Below are 13,342 nucleotides of genomic sequence, written 5' to 3' on the forward strand. Positions count from 1 at the left end.
CCTGAGCGTGGGCTCCTGCCCGGGCGGGACTCGCGGGGCTCCCATTGCTGCCAGACTCTGCTCAAATCTGCAGCTGTTTCCCCAGGCAGACCAAAGCGGGCAGAATTTGTGGCCCTTGAAATGCTCAGGCCGTCAGAAGCGGGCACACCTACCCTGCTGCCAGCCCAGCCCCTGCTCTCTCTATAGATCCTTAACGGCCCCACTGAGGCGGGCAAGGAGCGATAACAATGAGAAGGAGCAAGTGGAGCCTGCCTCAGGCTGAGCCTCCTCAAGCTCACCCTGACCACAGTCACCCCCAGGAAGGAGAACACCTTGGGGAGCGCCTGTGCTCGTGTGCGCTGCTCCGACCCCAGAAGGTCAGCGGCAGAGCTGGATACCCACGTCCACAGCCTGCCGCTCCCGAGCCACCCGACTACCAGCAGCCACTGCCCTCCCTGAGGCTGTTTCCTTCTCTATACAATGGTACATCAGCAGACTTGGGCCCAAACCGAGAGCCTGAAAGCCCCAAGCAACGGACAGGAAGCTCTCCTCGGCGGGCCGTGTCCGAACCCACTGAGAGGGCCAGAGCCCCCCTTCTCTGTGCCCTGCTCACAGGAGTGCCGTGGCTCTCTCACCAGCCTGCGGCAGTATGAGGAGCCCGTGAAACAGCAGAACGTTATCTTCCCCAAGTAAAGTCAGTCTTTGCAATTCAGACTCAGTGATAGAGAAGGATAAACTAAGTCGTTGCTGCTGTAGCGACAGTAAGACCCGTGACAAGCACGGAAGCACTGCTGCGTACCTCTGAGCTCCTCTGCCATTCTGGTGATGGGGCTGGGGGCCAGATTTGTGGTCTGGGCCCGGCTTCGAATCCCACCATGGGCAGAGCACCTCTGCAGTCAGGCCCTGCCTTGTGGAACGGGGGCTGGACGGATGACCCTAACCACACTGGCCAGAGCTCTGACAAAGCTGGGCTGTGGGTACCTCAAGAACACAGCTTCGTTCCTCAGGGGGAAAGGGCGGGCTGGGAATCGCCCCGCCCTGGCTTTCTCATGTCTGGGTCTCACGCTGCCCAACTCAGAGGGGTGCGAGGGCCCAGGATGTCTGCATGTCTACACCGGCCGTGAAGGCCACAATCAGCCGGGCAGGAAGGCACTTCTCACACCGAGAGGCCCCTGGCCTCCTTCCAGCCTTCCAGGCCCGCGCCTTATCTCGGTTTCCTACAACCCAAAACCGCGGTTAATCCCACTTTGTCTCGCCACGCAGTCTCGCTCTCTTACTTAAACGTCAGCTCAAACACAGAACCGCCGCTGTCATTGCAAATGGCCAGAGTTGGGTCATCTGTGAACTGAACAGAGAGAGGAGCGTTACTTCTCAATGGCATCATTCACGGGGCGAGGAGGAGCCAGAAACCTCCTGCTAAAGCACATTATCCATCTGTGCCTTCGCTCTCGGCCCGTCCCCCCGCTCGGAAAGCTCCCCCACGTGCTGGAGAAGGGCCCGGGGCCTCTGGAGAATCTCATTCTGGAGAAACCCTGAAGTCTCCCAAAGGCTCTGGGGGACCAGCTGGGGCAGGGAGCAAAGGACAGTCCCTCCTCCATTTTACTCTGGAAACATCATTCCTGAAATCTCATGGTGTCGACTATGTGCGGATATCTACGAGTTAGGTGAACCTTTCATCCAGATCAAGACCACCTGAACAAGGAATTCCCAAGATCCCCCCAGGATGGCCCCGCCTACACGAGGCCTTTTACGTAAATGTTGTGGAGCTCTTGGTGGAACTCCTTTTAAAACAAGCTTTACTTCCCAACCGTCCAGGGATGTCGGGGACCTCTCTACCTCCTCAGGCCGCTGCCCAGCCGGCCTTGGGGTCTTTTGCACAACAGGGTCACAGGGTCACTAAAGTTTGTGCCCTCACTTTCTCTTTTCGTACTCTACCCCAATGGAGGGAGGGACCTTGAGGGTCATCCAACCCACCACATGGGGATCACCCCCCCCAATAAGGCCTTTCGGCCCTGCTGGGAGGCTGGGGCCACTTCAGATACACACAGGGGGAGGGCCCCTGCCGGTACCTCCCAAGACCTCTGAAGGAAGGGGAGAGGGCCAGCCATTCCCCTTGGCAGGTGTCGGGCCTCCCCCACTCTTGGAGGCCTCTTCTTGCCCGTCCTGTCTCCTCTCATCTCCCCCAAGCTCTCGGGCTTCCAGCCACGGTCAGCCGGCCTTTTGGGGAGCAGGGCTAACGGAGAGGGCCTCCTGGCCAGTCGTGGCCCCGCCGACAGCCTCCGCTGGGGTCTTTGGGGAAGGGGATATGCGGCTGTTCACCGTCTCAGTTCAAACGGCTGCCCCCGAACAGAGCACTCTAGCTTCTGCAAGGTTCCCATGGCCCCTTTTGGGCTTGCCTTCTGGGGCTGCCCGGCGGTGAGGGGCCCAGGCCCCGGAGAGCCACCCTCTGAACTCCCGGGGCAGCGGCTCCCAAGGCAGCAATGCGAGACGTGAGGGTGACGTAAAGGGGGCGCACGCGGCCCCGTTACCTTAATGTGCAGAATTGCTGTTCCTGGGGGGTGAGCATCTGTTATTGATCTCAAGAGCTTCCCGCTGGCCAAGTCCCACATGGTCATCTGTAAGGCAATTAACTGCTTTCAAAAACAAAGCTGCTTTTCATTTGGGTCTTGAATTACAGAGTGTTCTCTATAAATGAAACCATTTTTATTCTTGCATATTTCTATTTTTTCAATAAATCTTAGAATAAGAAAACAAATTATGATGTATTCCATATGGTTTCACAAAACAGGACACTTAGTGTCTCATCGTGGAAAGATGCTGCAATTCGAGGCGAGGAAGCTCTGGGCCCAAATTCTGGCTCAGACACGAGTCGTGACCACATCATCAGTCTGCCTCACGGCGCCTCAGTTTCCTCGGCTGCCAAAATGAAGTTAGCAGTGGCCGGCTCCCCGCCTCCCCCAGGCTCGATGAGCAAAGTGCTTTGTAAACCTCAAAGCCCAAAGACAAGGTTCTCCCCCTTTTTTTGGGGGGGGTTCACAGACCTCACTGGCAGCGGGCCATGACGCTATGGCTCCCCACCCCCAATCCCTAATCAGAATCGTGTTTTTAAATGAATAAAACAAAATATAAAGGATTACAAGGAAAGCCACTTAGGTTAAAATGGGGTTATTAACATGTTAAAAAAGAAAGAAGACAAGTTCAAGGGCCCCAGGTTAGGAAGCCCTGGCCCCTCAGCGGAATAGGAGACACAATTTTACTTAATATTTTGTCAGGATGCAAATACTCTGTGGAGGCACCTGGAGTCGGGAAGATCTGAATTCAAATCTCGCTTCACTAACCCAAAGTCTGCCTTAACTCTCCAGCTATAAAATGGAGAGAACGGAAGCACCGGCCTGCCCATCACAGGAGATAATGTTTGTAAAGTGCTCACAAACAGGAGAGATGGGGCAGTGATGGTAACAGTGCTGCTGGGGGGAGTGATGAGGTCAAAAAGAGATAGCTCAAGATACAAATAAGCAACAGGAAATTCCTGTCTTAGGAGAGATTAAAGGAGATGATTAAGAGAAATTCCTGTCTTATTTACAAATATCTCCAGAACCTCTTGGATAACATCTCTATACGATGACCCTGATTATAGGGGCAGCTAGGGGGCGCAGTGGATAGAGCACCAGCCCTGACTTCAGGAGGACCCGAGTTCAAATCTGGTCTCAGACACTTAACACTTCCTAGCTGTGTGACCCTGGGCAAGTCACTTAACCCCAGCCTCCAAAAAAAAAAAAAAAAAAGACCCTGATTGTGTATAAAAAGAATTTCTAAAAATGGAATCCTCGCACTCGGTATCCTTGCCTTGTGTCCGCCACCTGGCGTCCCCTTGCAGGCAGTCTGGCCTTCCTGGAGGCCAAATGCCCGTCTATCCCTTTACTATCAGTAAAGACTTGTTTTAACACAGCACTGATAGCGAATTCATTCGCTAACCGGACCCGGCCCTTGGGACTTTGGGGAAGGAGACAGGGGTAATCACACAGCCAGAAAAGGAGCTGATCCATCTCGGCTTAGAGCCTCAGTTTCTCCTCATCATTAGCGCTAACAGTGGAGACAGTAATGGCGGTGGTAGCAGGAGTGGTGATGGGATCAACTTCTGGCTGAAACCTGCCCTTGGTTTATTTCCACGGAGACACGTGGCTGCTGGTGCGGGCCCACTAAGGCCGGACACTGGCTCCCGGGACGGCCTGAGAACGCCCCCATCTGCCTGCTCCTCTGCCCTGGGACGTGGTCTCCTGTTGGGGCCCCGACGGCAGCTGAATCGCTGCTCGCTCCTGAGCCCAGAAATAGCCATGAGGGTTTATTTATCTTATTTAAAGAGCTCCCCCCCCCCCAGGACCAGTGTAAACTGTAACAAGTCTGGGATCCCCCTCAGAGGACTCTCTACAAATGAGAAGTCAGGAGATGGCCGTGAGCATGGCAGTACTCAGGCCTCATGGCAGCAATTCCAGAAACAAGTCAGACAGGGGGACAGGCTGGCAGACAGGCAGGCAGGCCAAGGGACAGGCAGACAGACAGACGTAAGCCTGCAGCTCCAAAGGGAGAGCCCTGGCTGGCCCGCACTGAGTACCGAGATCTCGGCTTCCATCAGGTTCTCACTGGCTTCCTCCAGCGGCTATCACTCCAACCTTGAGCATAATGACCCCTATTTGACCCCCCACCCCAGGATTGGCTAGACCTCAATTCCGTTCTCTGTGCTAGGCTCTGAAAAATGGAGACCAGGACAAAAAAAATTTTTTTTTTTTTTCCCTGAGGCTGGGGTTAAGGGACTTGCCCAGGGTCACACAGCTAGGAAGTGTTAAGTGTCTCAGACCAGATTTGAACTCGGGTCCTCCTGAATTCAGGGCTGGGGCTCTATTCACTGCGCCACCTGGCTGCCCCCGAGACCAGGACAAAATTGAAGCAGCCCCTGCCCCTGTGTGCCCCCACTCTAGTTGGGGGGGCACAATATGGGCCCAGAAAAATAAACCTAAAATTAACAGAAGATGGAGGAGGGCAGGAGGCAGCTCCCAAGGAGGCAGAGCTGGGACAGTGGCCAGAGACTCCCGCAGGGAAAAGGAACGGGCAGGAGAGGCCGGGCTGCGAGGGGCAGCTGGAGGGCTGACTGTGAGCAGCCAAGCTCCGAAGGTCAGTTAGAGGAGCCTGTACTGGATCCTGGAGGTAAGAGGGAGCCAGTGAAGGTTCTACCCCATGCTCCTGGAGCATGACTGATGCCCTGTTACAGCCTGTGGGGGGATCTGGAGCCTCAGGCTTGCGCGGGATTATCAGCAAACGTGAGGAAAACGAGTCCAAGAGATCACAGAGCTCCGAGGGCCTCGCAGTCCACCTCAAGTCCAGCCCCTTTGTTGGGCCATGGTCTGGGCCCACCACATCCTGTGTTGGAACCCTGGCCCTCCCGAGCTGCAGCCCCTCTGACTGGCTTGAGGACGGGGCCTCCTGGGGCCTCTGGCCAGGGCCGTCCCAGCGCTGCCCACCTGGCCCCCGCATCTTACCTGGCCTTTGGCAAAGCCGCAGAGAAGTCTGGAGCAGTCGTGGTTGATGCTGAGGGCAGAGATGGCCCCGTACTGTCCCCCGACGCTGGTGCTGCCCAAGCACAGGCGCAGGGCTTGATTCTGATCTGGGACCACAAGAAGAGCACACTCTGGGTCTCGGCGGCGCTGGCTGGGACCGGGGAGGGAGAGTTTGGGGGGCACCGGCAGCACCTCTGCCAGCCTGTCCCCTCCCACCTCCACAGCTGTATCTGCTGCTTGGGCCGGAATGGGGACAGGACAAGACCAGGCGGAGAGGAGCAGGGACAAGGCCCCGAGATCAGGCCAGAGAAGCCCGTGGTCTTGTTTCTGAATGTGGGGAGCTCCCCTCGACCCCCAAGCCAGGGAAGCTCCTCAATCAAGGCCCGTGAACCCGGTGGCGGCCATGCTGACCGCACCAGGGAGGCAGGAGGACCTCCGATCTGGCTGAGGCCCATCCCAGCCGGGCTCCCGGGGACCTCATCTCGATCCCTGATCGGTCCTGACTCGTTCGATCGTGCCGGGCTCCCTCGGACACCATCGTCTGCCGGGCACTTCAAACGCCTCCTTAATTTGGACTTGGCTAAGCCAGGCCACTCTCTGGTCAAAAATGAAACCGAAGTCTACCTTCTATGGGCATGAATGGAGCTTGTTAAACAAATAAAGGCCGGAGCCCCCAACACCGGAGCAGCCGTGGAGAAGCACCCTGGAAACGGCCATTGGAAACGCCAATAAACGTTTCCCGTATGCCTCTCATTTGCACTTCACAATCCCCCTGGGCAGGAAATTCTACAATCCCATTTTATAAATGGAAAAACTGAAGCCTAAAGAGGTACAGCAATGTGCCCACGGAAACCCAATAAAGGTCAAAGGCAAGGCTCGAACCCAGCTCTTCCAGATTTCAGCCCCATCTATTGTTGATATTACCAATAACAGTAACTAGCATTAACGCGGAGCTTGAAGTTGGTGAAGTGCTTTAAACTCCCTGGGTTTTATTCACAGCCACCCTGGGAAACAGGCGGCCGCCTACCCATTTTACAGATAAGGAGGAAACAAGGAGGCAGAGGGAAGTGGCTGGCTCAGGGTCCCACAGCCGGTAAGGCCGGCGGCTGCATTTGAACTCGGGTCCTCCTGACCCAGGCCCACAGAGGACGGGCTTGTTCAGGAGCGATCCCACAGGGTCACAAAGCCCTGCCCGTGGCGGAAACTATCGGGGCGACCTGGCTCCTGAGCCCCAGAGGCCTGAAACTGCCGGCCTACATCTGCAGAGAGCCCCGTCCTCTGTGTCCCTGGGCCTATCCCGATGACTGCGGCTCTGAAGACCACCAAGCGACACTCTTTGACGAGAGGAAGCACGGTCCCGAGTAACCGGACCAGGATCTCCACAGAAGCCAGCCTGGGCCCACTTCCTGGTCCAGAGAACCAACGCTGGGCGTCTGCCCGGCTGCTCTGGCCCCTTCTGCGCTCCTCCTCCTGCACCTGCTGCCATCCCAAAGATGTCAGATTCTTCCTTTTGTCGGGGCCTCATTCTCCCTGAGCTCCTCCCTCCTTCCTCCCCAAAAAGAGCACGATTCCCCTTTTAACAAATGCCCAAGACCAGGGGCATTCCACTGGGCACTTTGCCCTTCAGAATCCTCACAGCAGAGAACGATGTGCTCTCCAAAGAGCCAGAAGCCGTCCAGAACAGGTCTGGATCGTGTTCCTCCCGGAAGCTCCGGCCCACACAGGGAATAACTCAAGGGAGGGTGAGTCTCCGGCCCTGAGGAGGGACCGGACTTTCCGAAATGTCCACAAATTATCATGAACCAAACCATGAACAAGGCTGAGGATCAAGTGGAGCACAAGCACCTATGCAGTAACATCCCCCACATCTAAGCTTGGGGATAGGATCCCCCATTTCTGCTTCTGCCCCCCATTTTTCCTAGTTTCCTCCTAGGGCCAAGCAGAACAGAGCTGACCCCATCTCCCCCCAATAACCCTTCGCTATCATCTCCACCTCACGCAAACCTCTTCTTCCTCACTCCGGCCAAGTCTCCCCAGATCCATTCAGTCCTCTGCACTGACCCCAGCTTATCCAGGCCCTTCCTAAAATGCGGTGCCGGCCCGATACCCCATGGGAGCCTGGAGCACCCCCTGGATCCTCCTTGTGACAGCCTGAGATCTTCCCATCCTCTTCCCAGCACCCCCTGGATCCTCCTTGTGACAGCCTGAGATCTTCCCATCCTCTTCCCAGAACCCCGCTGTGAGGGAGGCGAAGGGAAAGACCCGCCGAACCTGAGCACTTCCCCTTTTCTCTGGTCCTTCACCTCGGCTGCCCGATGTTCACAGGGCTTGGCTGAGGTGGCACTAAACGGTGCTGCTCCTGAAGAGATGGAGGACCACAACGGGTAGCGAGGGGGCAGAGCGTGGGCCCGAGGGCTAATCCACATTCAGACACCTGCTGGATGAACCTGGGCACGCCGCTCAACCTCTGCCTGCCTCAGTTTCCTCATCTATAAAAGGATAAAATGCCACCTACTCCTTAGGGGCATTGAAGGCTCAAAGGAGAGGAGAGTAAGGGCCGTGGAAATGCCGACTGGTATTGTTACTATCGGAACCCCACTGTGCCCCTGCCTTCTAGGGCCCCTGGACTCTCCAGCCCCCCCCACTCTCCCTTTACCGCCCGAGGAGCTTAAGAGCCCCTGGCCTTGTCATGCACCCTGGGGCAGCGCCCTCATGGCTCCAGATGTTGTTGGCCTGACCTTCTGCCTCCTTGTACAGGCCAGCGTGGCCCTCCATGAGAGAGCCGCAGCTCTTCTCCGGCCTCTCTGATTTCTATGCCAGCGCCTGGCACACGGTAAGAATTTAGCTGCTGTTTTTCGGTTCAGATTTACGGATGAGTGCGCCGCCATGCCCTGATGGGGCTGGGCTCACGGCTGACCTTCCTTTACTCATCCTTCCCTTCTCGAGATCTGATTTGTGCCCAGTTTTTCCGTGGTCCCTCGAGTTTGAGCCATCAGGCTACAGGCCGCCGTGCTGGGTCTGGCAGGCAGGAGGGCACTCTGTGTCCCTCTAGCCTGGGCCCCCTGGATTGGGCAGGGAGAAGAGCGCCACGGGAAGCCCCAGACCCCCAACTAAGGCTGGAGCCGCTCCACCCCAGTCCGAGGGAGTGAACAAAGCGGGATCTCCCAGGCTTTGGAGCTGCTCGGTGCCCGAAGTCCTTCCTTCCCCTGCTTAAAGAGCCAACGAGGAGCGTCAGAGACGCTCGATACTTAACGTCCTCCATGATGCCTTCACAACCTGGCAGACTTCCTCATGAGGAAACAGGACGTGCTAAGTGAGCACTGACTTTCAGAAACATGAGAACCGCGATCACAACAGGGGCTGTCTGAAATAATCGGGGCTAAGGATGATTCTAGGGTCTGCGATGCTGCCGAGGAAACTTTCTAAGTCTTCCCTCTGTTATGCCCACTCTCCATGACCCCAGCTGAGGTCCAAAATACTGGCGCGGTTCGCCATTTCCTTCTCCTGCTCACTTTACAGATGAGGAAACTGAGGCAAACAGGGCGAAGTGACCTGCCCAGGGGCACACAGCTGGTAAGAGTCTGAGGCCGGATTCGCACTCATGGAAATGAGACTCCCGGCCCCCAGCCCCGCACTCTGGCCGCAGCTAGCTGCCCTCCCCCTCTACCTCCTCTGCCAATCCCACCTGCAGCCATTCTTCCTGCAATGGAAGCAGATAATCGTGCGGCTCCAAGACCCCCAGGGCCAACTCTGGCAGATTCCACTGCGACTTATCAGGGTTCTGACAACTCCACAAAGTGAAGCTCTATGGGGTGAGAGGGAGGATGGAAAGAGAGAAAAGTGGAGGGGAAAAGTCTGATTCGAAGGGAATGGGAGAAGGCAAGGGGAGGGCACGTGCAAGGAGGGCCAGGGGGGAAGGGCAAGGAGGGGCCACCCACACGCTAAGCTGAAGAGTCGGCGGCCCACTGGGCTCCCCACCGCCTTCCCCTGGCCCTGCGGCTCCCAGGCACAAAGCCCCCGGAAGCTGGGACCACGAGTGGCACAGCCCACAGGCGTGACAGCCTAGGCCCCCGAAGAGTGAGGACTGGCCTGGCTGGACTGTAAAGGCCCTTCCTGCTCCAGATCCCCGGGGACGCCGGGCTGTGCTGCTATAAGTGAGCCCTGAGAGGCTCCCTGTGTCTGCCCGGGGCAGGAGGTTAAGAAGGACCCTGGCAGCCATCAGGGGTCCCAGGATAAGAAACGAATGCAACAGAAGCCCCACTGATTCCTGCCTGGGAACCCTAAGACAGAGGGAGCACCAGGAGTGGTCCTCCACTGAGGAGGAGCTAACATCCAAACACTGCCCCTGTCCCTTAGGCCCCCCAAGGCGGACCGGCTGCAGGGATAGGCTCCTTCCCCCCATCCAAGCTTCCCCACTGCCAGGGAGCCTTTTTTTCCACCTCAGCACCACAAGAGGGAGCCTTCTCCTCTCCTCTGACAGGGACGGGCAGGGACAGGCCGGCAGAAAGACCGGGGCCCGGGGCCCGAGGGAACTCTTCTCTGGGGGGAGGGGGCTTCTTGTGCCTTCCTCCCAGAGAAGGCTCAAATCTGCGAAAACGCTGAAGAGGAAAAAGCCCCGCAGAAAAGGCGGCACGATGCCCACGAGAGGCCCGGTCTCAGGGAGGGAGACCTGGGGCCAGCTGTGGGACCCCGGGAAGGTCCCCGAGTGTTCTCGGTCAGCGATGGCCAGGTCACGCAGGCCTCCGTGAGCCTCTCCCCGTGACCTCTCCATGGGTGGTGATTCACCCTTGGGCCTCCGGCCTCGGTCACTCAATCTCAGGCTGAAGAGAAGGGCAGCTGGCCGCGCCGCTCGAGGGCCTCCCCCCAACGAGTCACACGCCTCACCCCTGCCCCGAGACGCCAATAGCGATCGATCGGGAGAGGCCAAGCCCCAGGAATGATTCAGCTTCCCCACAACTACATTCTAGGAAACCTCTCTCTACAGACGGGCCATGTGGACTTTCCTAGAGAGAGAGCTACGTGTACACACACGCACACACGCGCACATACACACTCACACACACTCACACACGCACACACACATACACACATGCACACACGCTCTCACACACACACGCACACAGACACACACACGCGCACGCGCACACACACGCACTCACACACATGCGCGCACACACACTCACACACATGCGCACACACACATACACTCACGTGCACACGCACATACACACACGCACACACACTCACACACATGCGCAAACACACATACACTCACACGCCCACACATACACACACGCACACAGACACACACACACACATACACTCACACACACACACTCACACACGCACACACACACGCACACACACATACACTCACATGCGCACACACACACACGCGCACACTCACACACGCACACACTCACACACGCACACACACGTATGTACTCACGTTGTGTAACATTTCTATTTGCCTTCTCCTTAGGCTAACATTACTCTTTTGCAACCCTGGGCACACCCAATTGGGAAGCCAAGGGAGCCCCCCAGTAGTTTCCGGTAGGCCGGGAGAGCCACAGGAAAATGTCAGCGGAGACAATGCCAAGCTCAGGGGACGGACGGCTGAATGTTCTCGCGCCTGTGACTTTCCTTTCCACATTCTGTCATGTCTCATCCCCGCCCCGCATATGGAAGTTCCCAAAAGCTTTCAAAGAGAGAAACACCGCTAGAACACAAGAACTGGTCCATTTCTCAGACTGCTGGCGCCCACTTCTCCCTAGCTCACCAGCCAAGCACCCGTACCCTCGCCCGGGCGTCCCTCTTCCCTGGGGCGAGCCTCCCTCTGGAGCATGGAGGGAAGAGGAAGAGAGCAGAAGTGGAAAGCGCCCGTGCCCCATTTCTCTGGCCTCGGACAGCGCGAGCAGTCCGGGCGAGCCCACGTGGACCCCGGAGGTGGGCCTGGGAGCTTCTGGAGCCTGACACCCAAGCAGACTGGCCCCCGGTGAGCGCACCAACGGCGGCCTTCAGGGGCCCCGCCATCGCCACCTGCCCTTCACCAGCCCAGCCCAACCCAGCAGCCGCGGCTCCGCCGCCAGGCCCCGCGCTGTGGGCCTCCGCTCCCTCGGAGCCCTGCGGCAGGCCAGAGAGAGAAAGCCATGCAGGCCACATGCACCACGCACAATCACTGTACCTTTTCCTTTTTCGGTCCATGTGAAAAGATGGAGAAAGAGAGAAAAGCAACAAGTCAATTTCAAAACCCGTCGCACGGCTCGGTCTGCTTAACTGGGGGCCTACACCCGGGCCCCGGAGAGCTCCTGGCTGGGGGGCCGGTGGCCCCCCACAGGTTCTGAGACGTTTGCTTTAAGAAGTGCGTTCCTGCTGGCATGGGAAGGGGCGGTATGATCAGATGAGAAACACAGAAATGAATTCTAAGCACAGCTCAGGTGCCCAGAACACCGCCGGGAGGCCGGACGGACACACGGGCTGTCTACCCCCGGCGTTCCAGGAAAGAAGCCGGTCCCTCCTCGTTCCGTCTGGCTGTTTCTCTGCTGTGTCCTCACCGACAGAAAGTGACTCTCCTCTCTTAAAAATGACTACTGCTAATGAAGTCGTCTGCTACATGACGCTCACCCAATTAGAATTCAGCATTTGATGCTCCCTCCCATGACTGTCGATGATAAAGTTAAATGTAATCTCGCGCCAGCTTCAAGAAGCATCAGCACTTCCCAGCACATCCACAGAGGAGAATTTCTTTGAGGGCCTTCGACTGGATTTTTAAATACATCTGACAAGGCCTCATTATCCAAACATTAGAGTTTTACAGTAATCGATGAGTTGGATTTACTAAATTTCACTATTAAAAATTATAGCCAGAATAGATTGACGTGCTCTCCTAAAACATTCCAATCGACATAGTCTGTTTTTCTCGAGGGCACAGAACGGAAGGAGAACAGTTTTAATACCGTCATCCTCTGGACTAGAGCATGCCGTGGGAAACCTTCCTGGCCCGAAAAGAAATCCAGCAGTGGGCCCCAAGAACCTGAGGACGAACAGATGGATGCAGCGGGCTTGACTTCCTTCCCATCAAGCAAGAGATTTCAGGAGAATAACACGTGGGTATGAAGGCCTGTGGTCCGCTGCCCAGTGACCAAAGAAAGCAAAAAGAGCACAAAGCGGGCTACAAGGAATGGAGAACAGCCAAGATGGATGAAGATAAGCTGCGTTTCAAGTGCGGTTTTCTGACAGATGGAAATGTAGCAAGACGGTGTGCGGCACAGTGGAAGGAGGGAAGTGCTGGGTGGGTGCACGGCTTCCTCATGGGGTTGTGGGGGAGGGGGGCCTCTCCTTCTGAGCCTCAGTTTCCTCATCTGTAATACAGAGGTAATGATGCTGACACTGCCTACTGGTGGCCTGGGTAAAAACCTTCTGTCGGCAGGCACACCGTGCAGGAAGACATCTTTAACAAACCCCAGCTAACCTCCATTGGGAAGTCAGGGACTCCCAGTGTAATGACTGACTGACTGGTTATTTATTAAGAGTATTCCTGCATTACCTACAGGCCCTCTTGATGTTTCTGCCTCTAATCTCAGCTCAGAACCAATGAATGACATCAGGAAGAGGGATGCTAGTAACTGTGAGCTAACAGAGTTATTGCCATCTTTTCTCCGTTCCTTCCCTTCGGGGCTTGTGCGTCTGCCTCTCGGAACTCCTTCCAAGGCCTTTCTGCTCTCTACCCGCCATGCCTTCATTACAAAAAGAGCCAAGGCTGACATTCTACTTTATTAATGCAGACTCCCACATCAACTGTCTAAGAGGAG

At 56.6% G+C, this 13,342-nt stretch overlaps 1 protein-coding gene across 4 annotated transcripts in view; it reads right to left on the reverse strand.

The window, feature by feature from the left end:
• VPS8 (VPS8 subunit of CORVET complex) overlaps positions 1–13,342 on the reverse strand; it is a 121,664-nt gene that overhangs the window by 86,040 nt on the left and 22,282 nt on the right. For all 4 annotated transcript variants that reach the window (XM_074264263.1, XM_074264262.1, XM_074264264.1 and 1 more), the window contains exons 8-10: positions 5,514–5,638; positions 2,508–2,594; positions 1,257–1,324 (exon numbers count right to left, since the gene is read on the reverse strand). In XM_074264263.1, the coding sequence (XP_074120364.1) occupies positions 1,257–1,324; positions 2,508–2,594; positions 5,514–5,638 (280 nt within the window). The remainder of the gene's footprint in view (positions 1–1,256; positions 1,325–2,507; positions 2,595–5,513; positions 5,639–13,342) is intronic.

Source organism: Sminthopsis crassicaudata, chromosome 4 (assembly GCF_048593235.1).
Source record: "Sminthopsis crassicaudata isolate SCR6 chromosome 4, ASM4859323v1, whole genome shotgun sequence".
NCBI classification, from domain to species: Eukaryota; Metazoa; Chordata; class Mammalia; order Dasyuromorphia; family Dasyuridae; genus Sminthopsis; species Sminthopsis crassicaudata.